The following is an 18,223-nucleotide window of genomic DNA, read 5'->3' on the forward strand; positions in this document are numbered from 1 at the left end:
ATCTCAAAAATAACCAAAGAAAAAAGGGCTTCGATGTGGTTCAAGTAGTAGAGTGCCTTCCTAGCAAGCACAAGGCCCTCAGTTCAAACCCTAGTACCACCAAAAAAAGAATTCCTAAGAGTTCTAGCAGAGGGTACTGAATTAGCAAAGGCCCAAGCCTGCCTTTAGAAAAGGAGTTAGCCTAACAAAGACAAAAGTAACCCTGTAGTAGTTTTCGCTTGTTCCCGATTATTAGTGTTAATTAGTGTGGGTGGTACTGGGGTTTATCAGTTCTGAGGGCTTGCTCTTTAAACTCAACTCTTTCTTTGCATTGAAGTATCTTCTACTTTACCATATTTGGAATTCTTTACTCCCCAGACACAGCCTTACAGTTGTATCTATTCAAAATTTCCATTGCTCTTAAGAGTTGTTAATGAAATGTCAAAGTACCTTCTTTCACTGAATTTGAGATTGTTAGAAAGAAGTTTGCTTTTCAGGAAAAAGTTTATACATTTGGTAGAAACCTGGTTTGCACTATGTGTGTCAATGATCAGAATGTTAAGTTCTCTAAAAAAAAAATATCCTCAATAATGAAAGGAACAGCTCTATCTGAAGACTAGAGTACACTCCTATGGCCAAAGAAAGCCTTAGTCACAATGATGGGTATTTGAGGTAGAAAGTACATCACTCAGGCAAACCTGGTTTGCACTATGTGTGTCAATGATCAGAATGTTAAGTTCTCTAAAAAAAAAATATCCTGTCACACTCACCATTCAGGTTTGCCTGAGTGATGTACTTTCTACCTCAAATACCCATCATTGTGACTAAGGCTTTCTTTGGCCATAGGAGTGTACTCAGTTCATAGGGATAGGGCAGGATTACTAGGGAATTAACCTCCGGAGCAGCTGACCAATAAAGCAGGAGTTGTTAGAGGAATATCTGAGTTTCCCACCTCTTAGGTGAGACAATTCTGTGACATACTCTGTACAGTCTCTAAAAGTCCCGAGTGAAACTGAACCTCAGTTGTCCATTGCTGTTCGTTATTACACAATTATCTTCTTTCTCTTCCCTTTCTCATTTCTTCACTCCTCTATCAATACTTTCTGGGACCACATTTCAAATAAACCTTTTACACTCAAATCTTTGTCTCAGGGTCTGATTCTAGGGAAACTTAATGTTCTTTGAGAAAACTCCCATTAATGTTGTACATTAGCCATTCATTCATTCGACTACCCTCATTATGCATAGGCTCTGTGGCAAAGGTCTAGGGATCACAAAGCTAAATGACAGTAAGTACCCATCCTGAAGATGCACAAAGCCTGTTAGTTGGACAGGTAAGCCACTAATTATAGTGCTATGTGATGACAGATCCAATAATAGTATGGGCAAGTTGACATGATGTTATCCAATTCGCTTCAAGGAAAACCCTGAAACATGTGGATGTTCAACAACTCTTTTTCCTAAGGCATAGAAAATATATCAGTAGATCTCAAGACTTTTGTGCAGTTTTGAGGTCTGGGTATTGCAAGTAGATAACTTGGCAGAAGTGGGGTGTTCTTGGCAAAAAGAACCTGCACAGAGTTATAGATACGAGGTCACTTTGCATGTAGGAGACTATGCTGAACAGAACCTGTAAAGGAGAGATAAAGTTTGAGTCTGGAGAAAGAGGTAGGTGGTCTACAAAGGGCCTTACAAATCTGGCTCAGGAGTGGAAGGACTCAAAATTGGAAGAACTAATTTACCCCTTACATGGATCAGAGCCCAAAATTAGTCACTGAAATGCAATAGTCTGTTATTAATCCACCACTACTAAAAAACTTTAAAATGTTGTTGGTTGGATCCTCTTTCCCTATCTAGAGGCACTACTTGTAATTAATGTGAAAATTGTTCAAAATCTTTCAGCAAAATTAAGACAGGCATATTGTTGCACTGCCACAGTTCTAGCTCCTAAGGAGGCTGAGGCAAGATGACTGCTTGAGCTCAAGAGTTCAAGGGCAGCCTGGGCAAGACAGTGAGACCCCGTTTCAAAAAAAAAAAAAATTAAGCCAATGAGCTTTCGATTGAAAATAAGGATTTTAGTCTTTAGAAGGCAATTTAACAATTACTTTGCTAATTGTTAAAATAGCTACATTTTTGTCAGGCAGACTATGAAAGCAAATATAAAATTGTGATTTGTAATATTGATCAGTATTTGTTTTTTAAATGGTGTTTTACAGTTTTGATAATGAGTAGTGATGGCTTATGGCAAAAACAAAGCATCCATTATTATTTCACCCTCACTCACCCAAATATTCAGTTCCATAGTAAGAATACATCAGGGGGAATGGTTTCCTCTTCTTCATGGCATATTGCTTCCCGGAATCCAGAATTGCCTGGCAAATAGATTTGATCTGTGCTGGGGTCAGCACCTGAGTAAGGAAATAAAGAAGCAGGAGTCAAAGCAGGATCCATTTTATTCCTGGAGACATCAGATTTTCTTGCTTAAAAAGTCCATTAGCGTATCCCCAGCATCCTTTCTTATATGTAAATAAGCTCAGTCAACTACATTTTTAAAATTTTTGCTATTGATTTTCCCTTCAATGTCAAGTTTATCTACTCTCTTCAGAAAATTCAGTTTTGATGGAAAACACAGACCTTTACTGCTATAGGCTGTTATAAAAGGGAAAGACCACTTTACAGCTGCTATGTTATTAATCTTCATCACAGGGACAAGAATTTGCTCAGAAAAGAACAAATAGTGGTGCTAATGGATTGCGCTTAACAAAGTTGTCACCACTGGTATATGGTTCAGTACAGGTCTGGCCCTGACAACAGGCCCTCAATTTGTGTCATTTAGACTGTGCTTATATAGCCATGATTCTATGACAAGTTGCTGCATGACAGATTCACTGCAACCATTTGCATTCCCTGAATGAAATCAAACTCCAATAGTGCCAAGACAAAATAACTTCTAACATCAAAATGACTCTGAATAGAGAATGGCTAAAATGCAAGGACTTGCAGTCTTCCACATTTTATTCAATCTACCCACAATCAGTTTCCAAACTACAGGTATTAAAAAGTTCTCAAGCCTCTAAAACATCATGGAGCTTATTAAGATTCTACTCAGGTTTGCACTGTGCTCTGCATCCTGCCCTTCCTCCCCGGCAAACTGCATGCTCCTTTTGGTATGTTCCCATATCACCAGGCCTCTTGGTCTAATGAAGCACTTACCACCCACTGTATTAGGTCTCTATCTTATTAGACTATCAGTTCTTTGAAAGGAAAGATTGTGACATCTCATCATTTTGGTACCTCTGGTGCCTAACACAGAATGTGAGGTTTTGAGGGGGGCCCTTGGTAGCAGATGGGTGAGTAAATAAGTGCTATGTTAAGTGGTATGAAAAGTAGAACCTTCTTTCCCTTCCTTTATTCTCTCTCTCCCCTTTCCCTTCTTTCCACAAGTATTTCTGAATCCCCTACTCTGTTCCAAGAAAGCCTGTTCTAAATGCTGACAATATGAAAGTGAACATGACAGACAAGACATCTGTACTCATGAAACCAATCTTCCCAAAAGGCAGACTTGCACAGGAAAAGTACTGGTCAGATTAACCAGGAAAAAAGTCACCTACAGTTCACCTTGACTGAATGAATCTGTGATCAAGGAAAAGTCTACTGGATTTTGGCCTCTCTCCTAAGACACATACATCTCATTTTCCTGCCTGATATCTGGCATTAGCCTCACTAATTCCTTTTGAAATAAGGTCTTAATGACTTACATCCTAACTTGCTCCTCTGATTTATTCAATATTAGAAGAGTAATATACATTCCAGGTTTTGATTTCTTCAAATCTAGTACTTAATTTAGAAAAATAATTACCTGAAGAGGAAACTGTTGACAGGTATGGTGGCGTACGCCTGTAATCCAGCACTCAGGAGGCTGAGGCAGGAGGATCGAGGGTGGGTTACAGAGAGAGACTCTGTCTCAAAAAAAGGGGGAAAGTGTTTATTAACTCTGCCAATTAACATTTATTGAGCCACTGTTCTAGTAAGGTTCCACCTCAGGTATTGTGGGGAGATTCTAGAAAACATTCGGGACACATTTTCTGCTATAGGGAAAAGCCCAGTGATTGGAGATGAGATATAGACAAAAGTTTAAAACAGAGCAATTAAAGTTCAGGAACATACAAATGAAAAAGAAATATTAATACTGGGTATGTAACATGGACAATGAAGCACTGCTTAATTTCACTTTTACTTTCTCCTCAGTTTTTACCTGCTCTGAAACAATAACGTTATAGCTTTCAACTCAAATTTTCCTTTTATTAGATACCTATCTTTGTCTTTTTTTCTTTTCTTTTTTTGGCAGTATTGGGGTTTGAACTCAGTGCTTCACGCTTGCTAGGCAAGTGGTGCACCACTTGAGACACTCTGCCAACGCTCTTTGGCCCTTGAATTTCCCTCTCCCTCTGCCTGCCATCCCTGAAGATCCTATGTTCCTATGCATCCTCACTGTCATGTCAAGTCAGTCCCAGGTCTTTCTTTTGTCTCATAGCAAATTTCTCCTAAGTGATTTCCTACTCTGTACCCATTCAAATTGCTACCAAAATTTTCATTTATTGTTTAAAACACTCTCTGTGCTTTTATTGGATCAACTGATTTCATACTTAGTCTTTTTTTTTTTTTTTTTTTTTTTTCTTAGCGTGGTTTTAATTTGCATTTCCTTTATTGCTAGAGATGGTGAGCATTTAGTCTTACACAAAATCTTGCATCATTAATTTCAAACCAACCCGTTCATCTTGGATCTCTCTCAGAAACCTAATAGCCTTGAAAGGCATGGTTCCAACCCATATTTTTCTGGGAATGTACCTTGCTCTTTGGCTGTATATAGGTTCTGTCTACCTAGTAATGATTTTGAGTCTATATGACCGGGGCATTTTTTGTGACAGGATACCAGTCATTGAATTTTCAGGATGACTCATTTGCATTACTAAAATTCTACCTATTTCACTTTCATTCCCATAATTGAAAACTGGCTTATTCTTTCCTGACCTGAATATTTATTCATGTTTTCTAGGTTCATATGTATATATATGTGCTTGCTTGTTTTAACCCAGAAAAAAAATCAGCTTATGCTATATGTGGTGCCTTCCCCCATTCTTTCCATCCCTAATCCACAGCTCAGAATAGGGAATGAGTTCATAAAATATTATTTTAAAACCTCCTCTGGTCATACATCATGTCTGGGTGGTTTCCTGTTATCTCTCAGAAACACTGTAAAAAACAAAGAGAAACCAGCGCTTGTTTGCCTGGATAGAGACCAGTTATGCACACAGTTCTTTATCTCTGGGAACAGACAAGACCTACCCTTGAGTTTATTGATCAGCAAATAAGAACTGAAAATAGAGATCATTAAAAGTCTGCATATAGAGGTGCACTGAAAAAGAATGTGTCCCTGTTTCTCACCCTAAACAAACAGTACAGAAAGAAGAAAGGGGATGAGACTCCAAGGTAGGGACTGGATTTATTTTTCTCCACTTTGTTTGCTTTCTCAAACATCCTTCCATTCCTTTTGCAACCACAAAGGAATATGCACGGGAGCACAACCACTTCCTCCAAGAAGATGGCCTCCTTGCTTTCAAAACACTCTGAGGTCCCAGAAATGAGGTAGCAGCATTTCCAGTGGGGAGAAAAGTGGCTGGAGGTAGCAGAGGAGATTCCTTGCCCATTAGGCTTTTATCAAAATAAACCCAAATTCCTGCTCCTGTATTTGTAGCACCAAAGGTCTATACTGTATTGATATTTTTACATACATTAGACTCCTTTTTCTGTTGAACTAAAGTAAACTAAGATATCTAAAAAATGCAAAACAAGCCTGTGGTGGTTTGGTTTACACAGTTTCATTGGTTTAATGGATTACCTTCACTGACCCTGTGAAATATTCCTATGGGCTGGCCTCTGAGTATGAAGAAAAGAGAGCAATAAAGCAAATGCTATGTTCTTGGCCCTGCCTGACTGAACTACCTCCATGCAGAGGAGAGATGACCATCACTAAGGAAATGAATAAAACAGACAAAACCTCAAAATGCTTGCCTCACTACAGACCCCTTCCTGGGGCAGGTGTCCTGCACACAACCCCTCTAAAGTGGCAGTCTTTTCCAGCCATATTTCTTTTTCTAAGTGTCAGTTCTCTGGCCCTTCTCCCATCAGAATTGATTGAATTCACAGATAATGACAGGCAAGTCCTGGGTATACCAGTGTCCCAAGGTATACTACGCTGATCAAATTCCTCTTCTCAACAATTTGAAATGCACGTTAAAAAACTGAAGCTGTAAGCAATCACAGCAGATACTGATAGCTGGTCAGGAGTAGAGCCAGAGCCCTTGAGCAAACTGAGGTTTAGTGGGAATAAGCAGGACTATAAGGGAGAACGACTGAATAAGCCACATAAAAATGAGAGTGGAAGGAGACCGGGGCAGATGCACTAGCAGAAAGGATACTGAAAGAAATTTAGAGAAAGCTAGGTGGTCCTTAAAACTCCCTTAGCCCCTAACAGGTTAGGTGTACTCCCTTTAGGGCTTCCTGCCAAGTTTGAACATGACACATACTCCCAACCTTCTGCCCCTTATCTTCACTTCAATCATTTGAGAAAGTCTCAGTTTTTTTTTTCTTTTATTCTTTTTGTTTTTGCAAAAACAGCCTAACTAGAACAGGCATATAGGTATAAAGCTAACCCTCTCATTTTTCACCCCCTACCCTCCACATAGACTTAGGTCAGCTTTGCTACCTACCATGCTAGATCTTTTCAGCCCAAGTAACAAAGATGCCTGCATCTAAGGTACATGATAAAGACCGTAGTCTTGAACGGTCTGTCCTCAAACTTCTGTCAAAAGCCCATTTGAGACATCTGAGATCTGAATGGTATTTGTTCTTTAAGGTGCCGTCTGTGGACTAGCAGCCTGGGTATCACCTGGGAGCCTGGTGGAAATACAAATCCCTGGGCTCACTAATTCAGAAACTGAATTTTAACAAGATCACCAGGTAGTGTGCTTATACTTTAAAGTTTGAGAAGCACTGGCTTAAAAACAACATTATCCAAATAACATTATCTAATACACAGGGAAAAGCCCTGTGTATTAGAGCAATGCTTCTCAAACCACAATGTGCACACAAATCACTTGAGGCTCTTAATAAAAATGAAGATTCTAATTTCCTAGGTCTAGGGTGGGGCCTGGATTTTATGTTTCTAACAAGCCCCTAGATGATGCTGAGGCCAATGTTGATGACCATGAACCTCATCTGAAGTAGTAAAGGGTTATGGGAATACAGAGGTTGGTCTCTGCAGAGGATTTCTCTTGGGAAAGGTGAGAAATTAACTGAAGGAATTGTAGGAAGTTCCCAAATACAATCAGAGAAACAAGAGGGAGTACCAGGCAAGAATTTTTCACAATATTTAAATGATTAGATTACCCAGAAAAGAAAGAAGCAACAATGGGAAATTCTCTATCAATATGCTGCATGCTGAGAAACGTGTCCAAATTTACTAACCCCAATGGGGCGCTCTCTTAGCCAATGTGGACAGGTTTGTTATTTCGTTAATTAGTTTCCAAATGGGGCATGTGTGCTGGTGCAGAATGAGCATGTCCCTTCCATCTGGTTTTCCTGATGTTCCCTGACCATTATGATGCTGGGCAATGAGGAATGGGCGGCAGGTTGATGATCATCCTCCAGTCATTAAAGGAACTCAACAGGGAATTTCAGTTATAAACATTTGGTCACAGATTCCATTTCATTGCTGTTTCTTTTCCCTTCCATGTCAAGAAACACAAGCAAAGAAAACACTGAAAACCAGAAAAGAAAAACAGGTTTTACTGCATTCTTACAGACTGACTGATGGCTTTAAAGACTCCTTAGAACTACCTGGTTACCCAGTTTGCATCAAGTGTCACTAGATGATTTCACTCTTTCCTCTAATACAGCAAATGTCTTAGAGCCTGAACTTCCTTATCTACAAAAAGGGCATCACAATATGTGCCCCACCCATGTCCTCAGGTGGTGGTGAGAGTCCTACTAAAAAGTAGTTCCTAGTATGTTAGCTGAACACTGCAGTCACCTGGGGAGTTTTGAAAAAAATCCCTATACCCTGACCACACCCCAAATCAATGACATCAGACTCTCTCGGAGTAGCACTCTGGCATCTGGACATTTTTAAAGCTCCCCAGGTGATTACAAAGTACCAGCAAGGTTCAGAATGACTGGCAGAAAATAGTGAATAAGTGCAAAAATTGTTTTTAAGAGCAAAGTAAAAATAATAATGTAATGAAGAAGGAGGAGGAAGGGGAGAAGAGGAAGAAGAAAAAGATGATGAGAACTAAAGGGAAGACAAGCAAAAGACCTCCTGGGTATAGAGAAATGCCTTTGGTGTGAGTCCTGGAAGGGCGACACCCAATATGTACATGAATGGAGATGCAAGGATAGGCCAGAGGTCCACTGAATGCTATCCAGTGTTTCCAACCCAGACACCAATGCACCATTTGTGGGAGGGTAATGGAGAAGCTATAGGACACAGCAGGCAGCGCGCAGGACTAAGAATCAGACAATCTGGGATCAAGATCCAAATTTGGCATCATAACCATGGTTAGTTGAGTCATGATGTTAGGCAGCAGTTAGCCATGAGTGATGAGTGAGGCAGGATAAGATAGATGAGGAGACAGGGAAATTATATTATTTTAATAAATATTAAAAGGGCTAGATTCAAACATTGAAACTAGAAAATAAAAACTAAAAAAGCCAGAGCAACTAACCACCACTCCCATCTCCTTTTAGTTGTTTAAGATACAAAACCGGGCTAGCATCCACCAGGGCTTTCTGTATCCACCTTTCTCTTTGAGATGTCAACAAACTCCAATGCTCCTTGGATGGCTGGAGAGACAAAAAAATGAGTGATATGTCTAGCAAATGGAAGTCCTTGTCGTTTGAGTAGGCCTGGATGATACCTCCCTGAAAAACTTACAGCTTGATCAGAAAAGTCTGTGTAAAGTTGAGGCTAAGGATGGCGTGGTTTCTTAAGAGATTAGTGCCATTAACCCTCACTAAACACAACAATAGAAAATTTATATTTATAAAAATTTAAATAAAAGAAGTCAAATACTTTGCAGCAGAACAACAGGAAAGATGTTTTGAAGGCACCTCAGGAATTAGCCAGAACCCCGCCCATTTTAGGTTAAAGGAAATGAAAGCGTAAACTCATTTAAAGACTTTGTTTTGAGAAGAGAGCTGGGTAGAAGGCAGGGGAAGGGCACATGATCTCATAAGGCTACCTAGAAAAGTGTTTTCCCATGGTTAGCTTTCCAGGTGTGAGGGGAACAAACATGAGAGGGAATAAGTGGCAGAAATGGCTCTGGGAATGTAAAGGAAACAAATGGCAAAAGTAACTTTGTCTTAGATAGAGGAGGCAGGAAAGCATTCTTAAAGACAAACATCTAAAGAGACGAAATATAGACCCCTTAAAAAAGATAGTACAGCACACTTTCCCAAGATAAACAAAAAGGGGTCTCACCAAAATAATGAGTAGTAGTCATAAAATGTATATGGCTCATCTCAAGGACAGGATGGGCTAACATCCTGTCCTTGAGAAATAATTTCCTTCTGGAATGCCCAGTCTGATAAAGGTGGGGTCAACCAAAAGTTAATTGAACAGCCAATTATAGATGCAGCTTCACAATAGGTGTAGGCAAGGACTTCTTCAGTAGAACTCCAGCAACCCAGTAACTAAGAAAAAGGATGGATAAAGGGGACTACATGAAATTAAAAAGCTTCTGCTACAAAAGAAATAGTCTCTAAATTGAAGAGACCACCCACAGAGTGGGAGAAAATATTTGCTAGCTATACATCAGACAAAGGACTGACAACCAGAATATACAGGGAGCTCAAAAAACTAAACTCCCCAAAAATTAATGAACCAATAAAGAAATGGGCAAGTGAGCTAAATAGAACTTTCTCAAAAGAAGAAATTCAAATGGCCAAAAAACACATGAAAAAAATGCTCACCATCTCTAGCCATAAAGGAAATGCAAATCAAAACCACACTAAGATTCCACCTCACCCTTGTTAGAATAGCCATCATCAAAAACACCACCAACAACAGGTGTTGGCAAGGATGCGGGGGAAAAAGGAACCCTCATGCACTGCTGGTGGGAATGTAAGCTAGTACAACCACTTTGGAAAACAACATGAAAGCTTCTCAAAAAAAAAAAAACAAAACTAAACATAGATCTGCCATATGATCCAGCAATACCACTCCTAGGGATATACCCGAAGGAATGTGACTCAGGTTATTACAAAGGCACCTGCACACCCATGTTTACTGCACACTATTCACAACAGTCAAGTTATGGAAACAGCCAAGATGCCCCACTACCAAAGAATGGGTTAAGAAAATGTGGTATTTATACACAATGGAATTTTATTGAGCCACAAAGAAGAATAAAATTTTGTCATTTACATGTAAACTGATGTAACTGGAGAACATTATCTTAAGCAAAGTTACCCAGGCTCAGAAGGCCAAAAATTGCGTGTTCTCCCTCATATGTGGATTATAGATCTAAAACAAATGCAGTAATTATTATTGGACATGGGTCACACACTAAGGAGAGAATGCACACAGGAGTAATAGGGAAAGGAAAGGAAACCTAAAACTTGAATGTGGTCGATGTGCTCACTGTAGAGGAGCAAATAAAGTAATCTTAAACTGGCAGAGGCCACTACAGGAAGGGGACCAGGAAGTAGCAAAGAGGTCTGGCAGAGATGAACCAATGTGAGTTGCAAACACAAGTGCATGGAAGCAATGCTAGGAATCTCTCTGTATAGCTATCTTTACCTCAAACTAGAAAAAACACTATGTCTTTCTTATTATCTCTTATGTTTTCTCTTCAAAAGAATTGGAGAACAAGAGGGCAGAACAGGTTCTGCCCGGAAGGGGGGGTGGTGGCCCAAACAATGTATACAATGTAAGTAAATGTAAAATAAAAGAAAGGAAAAATAGTCTTTAATAGAAAAAAATAGATGCAGTTTCAAAGTGCAGTGTGTGGGGAGGTGCTAAGTCAGGCAGAGCCCTTTATTACTTCCATGACTTCAGCCATTGTTTGACTTAGCTCTTTCACTAAATCCCACCCATCATGGTGCTTTGCTATCCTTTCAATAAATTTTGTGCTTGCTTTAACTCTTAACTCCTGGTCCAGCATCTTCAATCATCAACTACACCAGGACATTAACTTGGGAACAACAATCCAGTATCACAGTCACTGTGGCCATTGTCCTAGAGGGCCTGGCTACTGGTTGAACTGGTGGCAAACCTTGGTGTCACTCATGTGATACTGGTTTTTCAGGCATGCAGAATGCAAGAGTGATGGAGTCATGGAGGATTCCACTCAGATTTCAAGGAAGGACTGGAAGCCAGGCAATGTATAGCAGGGTCAGGATCCCTCCATGCAGTTCCTGAGAGGGTGATGCATGAAGCTGTGAGGGTAAAGGTGAAGATCCAATAGAAACACTAGGAAGTTAGAGATGCCAGGAAAGTGGAACATCTACTGAGGGAAGCCAAAAGCAACAAATAGAGCCAGCCCACAACAGAGGCTATGTGGGCTGCAACCAGCAAGGCAGTAGGGGTTGGGGTTGCACGAGCCCTTAGGAGTTAACACCATGTACCCCAATGTTGGACATAGAGGTGCAGGATTTAACCTTTGCCCTACTAGGTTTTGGTCTTTCTTCTGTCCCATCTCTTCTTTCTATGGTCCCAATTCCTCTGTCTTGGAATTGGAAATGTTTACTCTGTGCCATTATATCTTGAGAGTATGTAACTTGCTTTTGATTTTACAGGGGTTCACAGCTAAGAGTCTGCCTTGAATCTCAGGGGAGGCTTTGAACTTGGACTTTTGAACAATATTGGAATTTTTAAGACTATGGGAACTCTTGGAGATAGACTAAATGTATTTTGTATTGTGAGATGGACATGAGCCTTTTAGAGTCTAGAGGCAGAATGTTATGGTTTGGATATAAAGTGTTTCCTCAAAAGGCTAATATATTGGAGGGTTGGTCCCTGGTTGGTGGTGTTATTTTGAGAGGTTTTGGAAACTTTAGAAGGCAGGGCCTAACTGGAGGAAGTAGGTCACTCGTGGCATGTCCTTGGGAGCTGTATCTTATGCCAGACACCTTCCCCTCTCCTTCCAGCCACGAAGAAGTGAACAGCTTTGCTCTGCCATAATCTTCTGCCATGATATGCTACTTACCACAGGCCCAGAAACAACGGAACAAGCAACCATAGACTGAAACCTCTGAAACTATGAGTCAAAATAAATCTTTTCTCCTTTAAGCTGTTCTGTTGGGTATTTTGTCACAGCATGAAAAGTCTAACATACTTTCTAAGCCCTTGTTTCCTCATTTGCATGACCTATCTCATTGGGTTGCTGTGAGGATTCTGCATAAGATATTTAGCAAGATTCCTTGCAAAAAAGCACATGAACACTGCTTGCAAGATCTAGTAAAAAGGGACATGTGAGGCTCAATAGTGACTCAACTCCCACTCCTCAGCACCATAGTTCTCAGAATATTTTTCACAAAATACTTCTGCTATTGCCCACCTTCTACACCTCATCTTCCACCTAGCCTATGGATTCTTATACTCCTAAATTGTTTTAATTTATAATTCATAAAATAGCAACTTATGACTCTTCATGACTACGTTTACTCTTATTTCTCATTACATTTTCAGCCTTCACTGTCACACTTTTCCCAAAACTACATTCATTTGCTCTTTCAAAATACCTCTCAAGTTTATCTGATTTCTAGGTAAGTCTCTATCACTACTTACAACTATTACCTTCAGACAAATCAAGCAATCTCTCCAGACCTCAGTTTCCTCATCTGAAAACACAAGTAGTTAATCTGAGGTGGTCTTTTATGTGCCTTTCAGCTAACAGTATTTTCTTATTTTGTGATTTAGCATTCTACAACAAATATTTGTAAGCCTATACATACATATTTGGGCTATAATTCTGGAATGTGGATGTGATGGTATGGTGAAGTGATTTAATTTCTTACAGAGTATGCGAAAAATCCTTTGCAATGATTCTGTATCATGTTTAACTGGTCCTATTCAAGGCATTCTGTTTAACCAAGAGGCATATTTTTTATATATGATCTTCTTAGTAGACACCTTAAGGGACTAGAATGTTTTTTATCATCTTGACATCAGTTGCTTCAATATCTGGAGTCAAGTCATCAGTCTTCCGAGGTCCCAGAGTGAATGACTACATTTGAGTAAGTCAGACTTTGTGTCACTGTGATAAAATCGGTGACATAGATACCTTAAGGGGGGGGGATGATTTTTTGGCTCATGGTTTCAGTCAATAGTCCTTGGTTCCGTTGATTCTGGGCCCATGGCAAGGTAGAACATCATGGCAGCCAGAGCATGAAGCTGAGGAGGTTCTTTACCTCATGGCAGTCAGGAAGCAGAGAGAGTGGGAAGGACTGGAGACTAGATATAACCTTCAAAAGTACATCTCCAATTGACCTACTTCCTCCAGCTAGGCACCACTTCCTCAAATTTCTAGCATCTGCCAAAGAGCACCACCAGCCAGATGTCAAATTTCTAATACCTGAGCCTGTACAGGACATTTCACATTCAAATCATAACAACATTAGGAAGCCTGAGTATGCAGTTGACCATTTCATACCAAACCCTCTTTTAAGCCACTATTGAATGAGTGTGTCATTACAGTATTTTCAAACCACGGTTCAACTTTTTAAGAGCCTGCTGGGTGCATGATACTATGCTAGAAAGAATAGAAATACAGATATGAGTAGTTACTTATAGTCAGAGAAACACTGTCTGGAAAGTCCAGTTCTGATAACATATTTGTGGCTTACACTATTGGTTAGTACCATCTACTCTCTCCTTATTCCTTGCTAACCAAATCTCAATTTTATTAGAGTGACAGTGGTGTCTAGCTCTAAGTAATAAATAGTGAATAGCCTTAGCCAAATGTGTCAATCCCATTGCTGTTTGCTAGATATTGAACCTTCTTTGTAGCTAGGGTTTGTAGTGAAGCCTCATTTGATCAATACAGAAATCTGCAGGAATTTCTTGGAATGCTTTTGTTTCATAATAGTTAGAAATAAAGTGGATGGACTTGGCTGTTACCACTCTTTCCTCTTTTTTTTTTTCGCTATGAATATATGTGAGACCTGGCACAGTAACAGCCATTTTGTATCCTAAGGCAATTACCATATGGATGAAAAATCAACCTTTGAAAACATGGCATGGGGGAAAAGGAAAAATCCTAACGCTTGTAGACATCATTAAGCTTCTGTACCACAATCACCACCTATCTTCCAGACTCTTACTATGAGATAAAATTTAATCCCTTTTAAGTGTCACTCTTCATGAGGTTACTTATAGGCAAATTCACATCAACTGGGTAGCCATAAAGTACAAACCTAACAACACTGCAAGCATTCATCTCCCTGTAAAGCAAATTTTGCCCTGTAGAGGTTTCTACAGAAACCTCTAGCTCTGGGGCTCTTTGATGTGAGGCTGACTCCTGAGTGGGCAAATTCAAATGCAAGTTTCCACTTCTGTCTGTACCTGCAATTGATTTTGCTCATTAAGTGCTATCCTAGAGCCCAAGGACAAAGAATGGAAAACACACTGTCACTGTTGCTGCTATTGTCCTTGATGACTCTCTCATTCCCTCCACTTACAGTGTTCCAAGTCAGGGACAATGGACACTGTCCAACCTGCCACCACAACACTGGATCCTCAAATCCTGAAAACCACTTTGGGAAGACATAGAGATCTCTGGGAGCTTCAGCAAGTGTTCTGAAGTAATTATCTTTTTTTCTTTTCCAGGAACTGCTGTCCCCTCAACTTAAGTGACTCTATTATGTCCTACCTATTCTGTTACCTTAGAGAACTATTCAGGAAAGAAAATGCTCCTAAATGAACAATACCCGAACAATTTCCATCATTTGAAAGCTCAATAGCTCTTTCACCTAGATTCTTTTGATAGAGCCAGCTAAAAGAGTTTCTTTTGCTATGCTCTTTGACTTATGCCTGTGGGATTGATGGGTGCCTTAAAGATCAGAAGATGGGTAGAAAGCATTTAAAACTGCTTAGACTATATTATTTTTTCCTAAGCACCTTAAAATATATTTTAATAAATGTAACCTTAGAACTAGGGAAAGCACTGTGATCTAGTGCTAGTTTGGCCATGGTTGGAATAAGGAACACAGCTTAATATGTGGTTCATGGCTTTTATGTGCACAAAATGAAACATACAGGTGTGGGAGGAGAGGAATAGGGGAGTGGGTCTGTAACCAAGCTTAGGAAATTTGGCCTTTTATTGTATTCCCTGAGCAGTTACTTGACTTCATTATCTTCATCTGTAAAATGAGGTGGCCTATCTAGTAACTTCTCAGATCTTTCCAGGTTCATGATTTGTAATACACACACATACACTACATTCCTCCTTCTCTTACTCATTTAGGTATTTCAGGGAGTCCATCGCTTGTGATCGTGTTCAAAGCAGTTTTGTTATGCTGACATTATATTTTTCAGTATTCTAAAGGGAAAATGATTGTGAATTCTTTTCTTTTCTGTTTTCTTTCAAGAAACAGTTTTAGCCAGAGATCGTTAGGAGAGCTAGACTATAAAACTGAGATAGAATCACTTTCTATATAAATGACATGATTAAAAAGAGATTTGAGGTGACCTGAGCATGAAGATGTGATGAAGGGGGCTTGCTGCCACCATCTCCTTATGAGGGGCCAGGCAGCTACAATGAACAAATGCACTGCTATGGCTGCTTTCAGTTTTCATTTTATGCCTACAGGAAGAAGAAAGGAATAAAAAAACTTCAGGAAGCACTGACTTTATGGCTGAAGGAAAGAGAAGTAAATTGACACCTTCACTCTGTTAAGAGCAAAAAGCTCCCTAAAGTCTACTTAGATTTGAGCTGTGACAAATTTCCAAGTGGTTACCATGGAATAAGTAAAGCTGGGGAGGGTTATGATCCATAGAAAGGCTAGGGTGAGCAGATTGGAAATCTAATGAGTATTAAGCAAAGCAGGATTTATAATCTTTTAAGTAACTTGGACAAATGTTTATTGTATAAATATTTAATGAGCCCTGCTATGGCTCACTAGGAGAACATCAGTAAGCAAAAGAGAGAAATATCCCTGCTACCATGGATTTCTAGTGGGATAGTCTAAATAAATTCACATTCTATACTATATTTTATTTTCTCAAATATGTCTTATTCTTCCAGTCTCCATAACTTGCTATTATCTTAATGGGGCTGTCTTTATAAAGAAATCAATATTAAGTGAATTGAATGTTTCATCTTACATTGCACAAAGACAGTTTAATAGGAAATGAAACCTATTCACAGACTCCAATGTTCAACTGAGGAAATTGAACTAGAGTTTTAAGGATGTACATAGGAAAATAGTGGCCAGTTGCTACAGCAAATAATTACATGAAAAGTTCTAAAAAATGGAGGCCTGCCAATAGACCAAAGCTTTTTGGGGTGGATAGGACTGAACACTCACATTAAAAAAGTTCTCCTGGTAATGCTGGAACACAGACACTGCTTTACATTGCAGATCCAGCACTATTTGGCATTGCAAATAGCACAGGTGGTTGGAATAAGGAACACAGCTTAATATGTGGTTCATGTAGCTTAGTTGTATTTATTCCTGGTTATAGACTAGACTCTTAATTATACGCATAATGCTAGGTACCTTTCCTGTAAATTTGCCTCATTAGTTGTCACACAAAATACTACTGACTGTTTACCACTTTTTAAATAAACAAAAGTATGCTTCTCTATGATACTGAAAGAGTAATCTTGTGGTTAATATGTAAAGGGTACTGGTACATTAAATATATAGGTAGTGATTAAAAGGTCCTTACAAAATAACTCAATTTATTCTATGAAGGAACAACTCAAGACAAAATTTATCTAGGTATGTGCATATGATTAGGTGTGGTTGTGTGTATATACATGTATATATATACAATATAATAAAAGATGCATAATTTGAACTTCTACTACCGTACATCACTCAATGTCAAAGGGGATTAAGTACTTCAGCCCACTTGTGTAAGAATATTCATAATGGTAGAGTGCTTGCCTAGCATGTGTGAGTCCCTGGGTTCCACCTCCAGCACTATTTAAAAAATGTTCAAAGCAGCAAGACACCAGTGGCTCATGCTTGTAATCCTAGTTACTTGGGAGGCTGAGATCAGGAGGACATGGTTTGAGGCCAGCCAAGGCAAAAAGTTAGTGAGATTCCATCTTAACCAATAGCTGGATGCCATGGCAGGAGCCTGTCATCTCAGCTACATAGGAGGCTGAGATTGGGAAGATCATAGTTCCAAGCCAGCACAGGTAAAAAAGTTTGGGAGACCCTACTTCAATGGAAAAAAGCTGGGCATGGTGGCTTTTGCCCATCATCCCAGCTATGAAAGAAAGCATAAAATAGGAGGATTATGCTTCAGGTCAGTCTGGGCAAAAAGCAAGACCCTATCTCCAAAACAACCAGAGTAAAAAGAGCTGGAGGCATGGCGCAAGCAGTGGAGCACCTACCTAGCAAGCACAAGGCCCTGAATTCAAGCTCCAGTACTGCCCTCCCCACCAAAAAAAGTCCAAAACTGCTTTAGATGTAAGAATTAAAACCTCAAACCTTCCTAAATGTCTATCAACAAGAAAACTGCTGAATAAATTGTGGTATATTCATACAATGGACTGTTGCTTAGCAATACAAACAGCATAAATTATTGATGTGTACAGCAACATAGGTGGATCTCAGGAACATGTTTTACCAAAAGAAGCCAGCCACAAAAGAATATTTGCTATTTGGGTCTATTTAATATGAAGTTCAAGAGCAGGAAAATCAGACTATGGTGATTAAGGTCAGAAAACTGTTTGTGTGGGGGGGTGTGTGAATGATACTGGTTGGGATAAAGGGACCTTTCAGATAAATGACAGTGTTCTGTTTCTTAATCCAGGTAATGGATATGTGAACTATGCAGTTAAATCACTTAAGAATCTAATTGATTCAACTTCAGTCAGATGTATTTACACAATAGCATTGATTCCAGCTAAAGGGACAGGACCAAGTAGCTCATCAAGATGCTGATATCCAGAGTCAGGATGATGCAATTCCCTCTTCCTTCCTTCATGGTGACCCGTAGACAGACACA

At 39.5% G+C, this 18,223-nt stretch overlaps 1 protein-coding gene across 1 annotated transcript in view; it reads right to left on the bottom strand.

Annotated features, from left to right (window-relative positions):
• The window catches only part of Lancl3 (LanC like family member 3), a 102,619-nt gene that overhangs the window by 28,843 nt on the left and 55,553 nt on the right, over positions 1-18,223 (bottom strand). Inside the window, exon 2 of the mRNA XM_020182613.2 lies at positions 2,264-2,387. Coding sequence (XP_020038202.1) covers positions 2,264-2,387 — 124 coding nt within the window. The remainder of the gene's footprint in view (positions 1-2,263; positions 2,388-18,223) is intronic.

This window comes from Castor canadensis, chromosome X (assembly GCF_047511655.1).
Source record: "Castor canadensis chromosome X, mCasCan1.hap1v2, whole genome shotgun sequence".
Classification (NCBI taxonomy): Eukaryota; Metazoa; Chordata; class Mammalia; order Rodentia; family Castoridae; genus Castor; species Castor canadensis.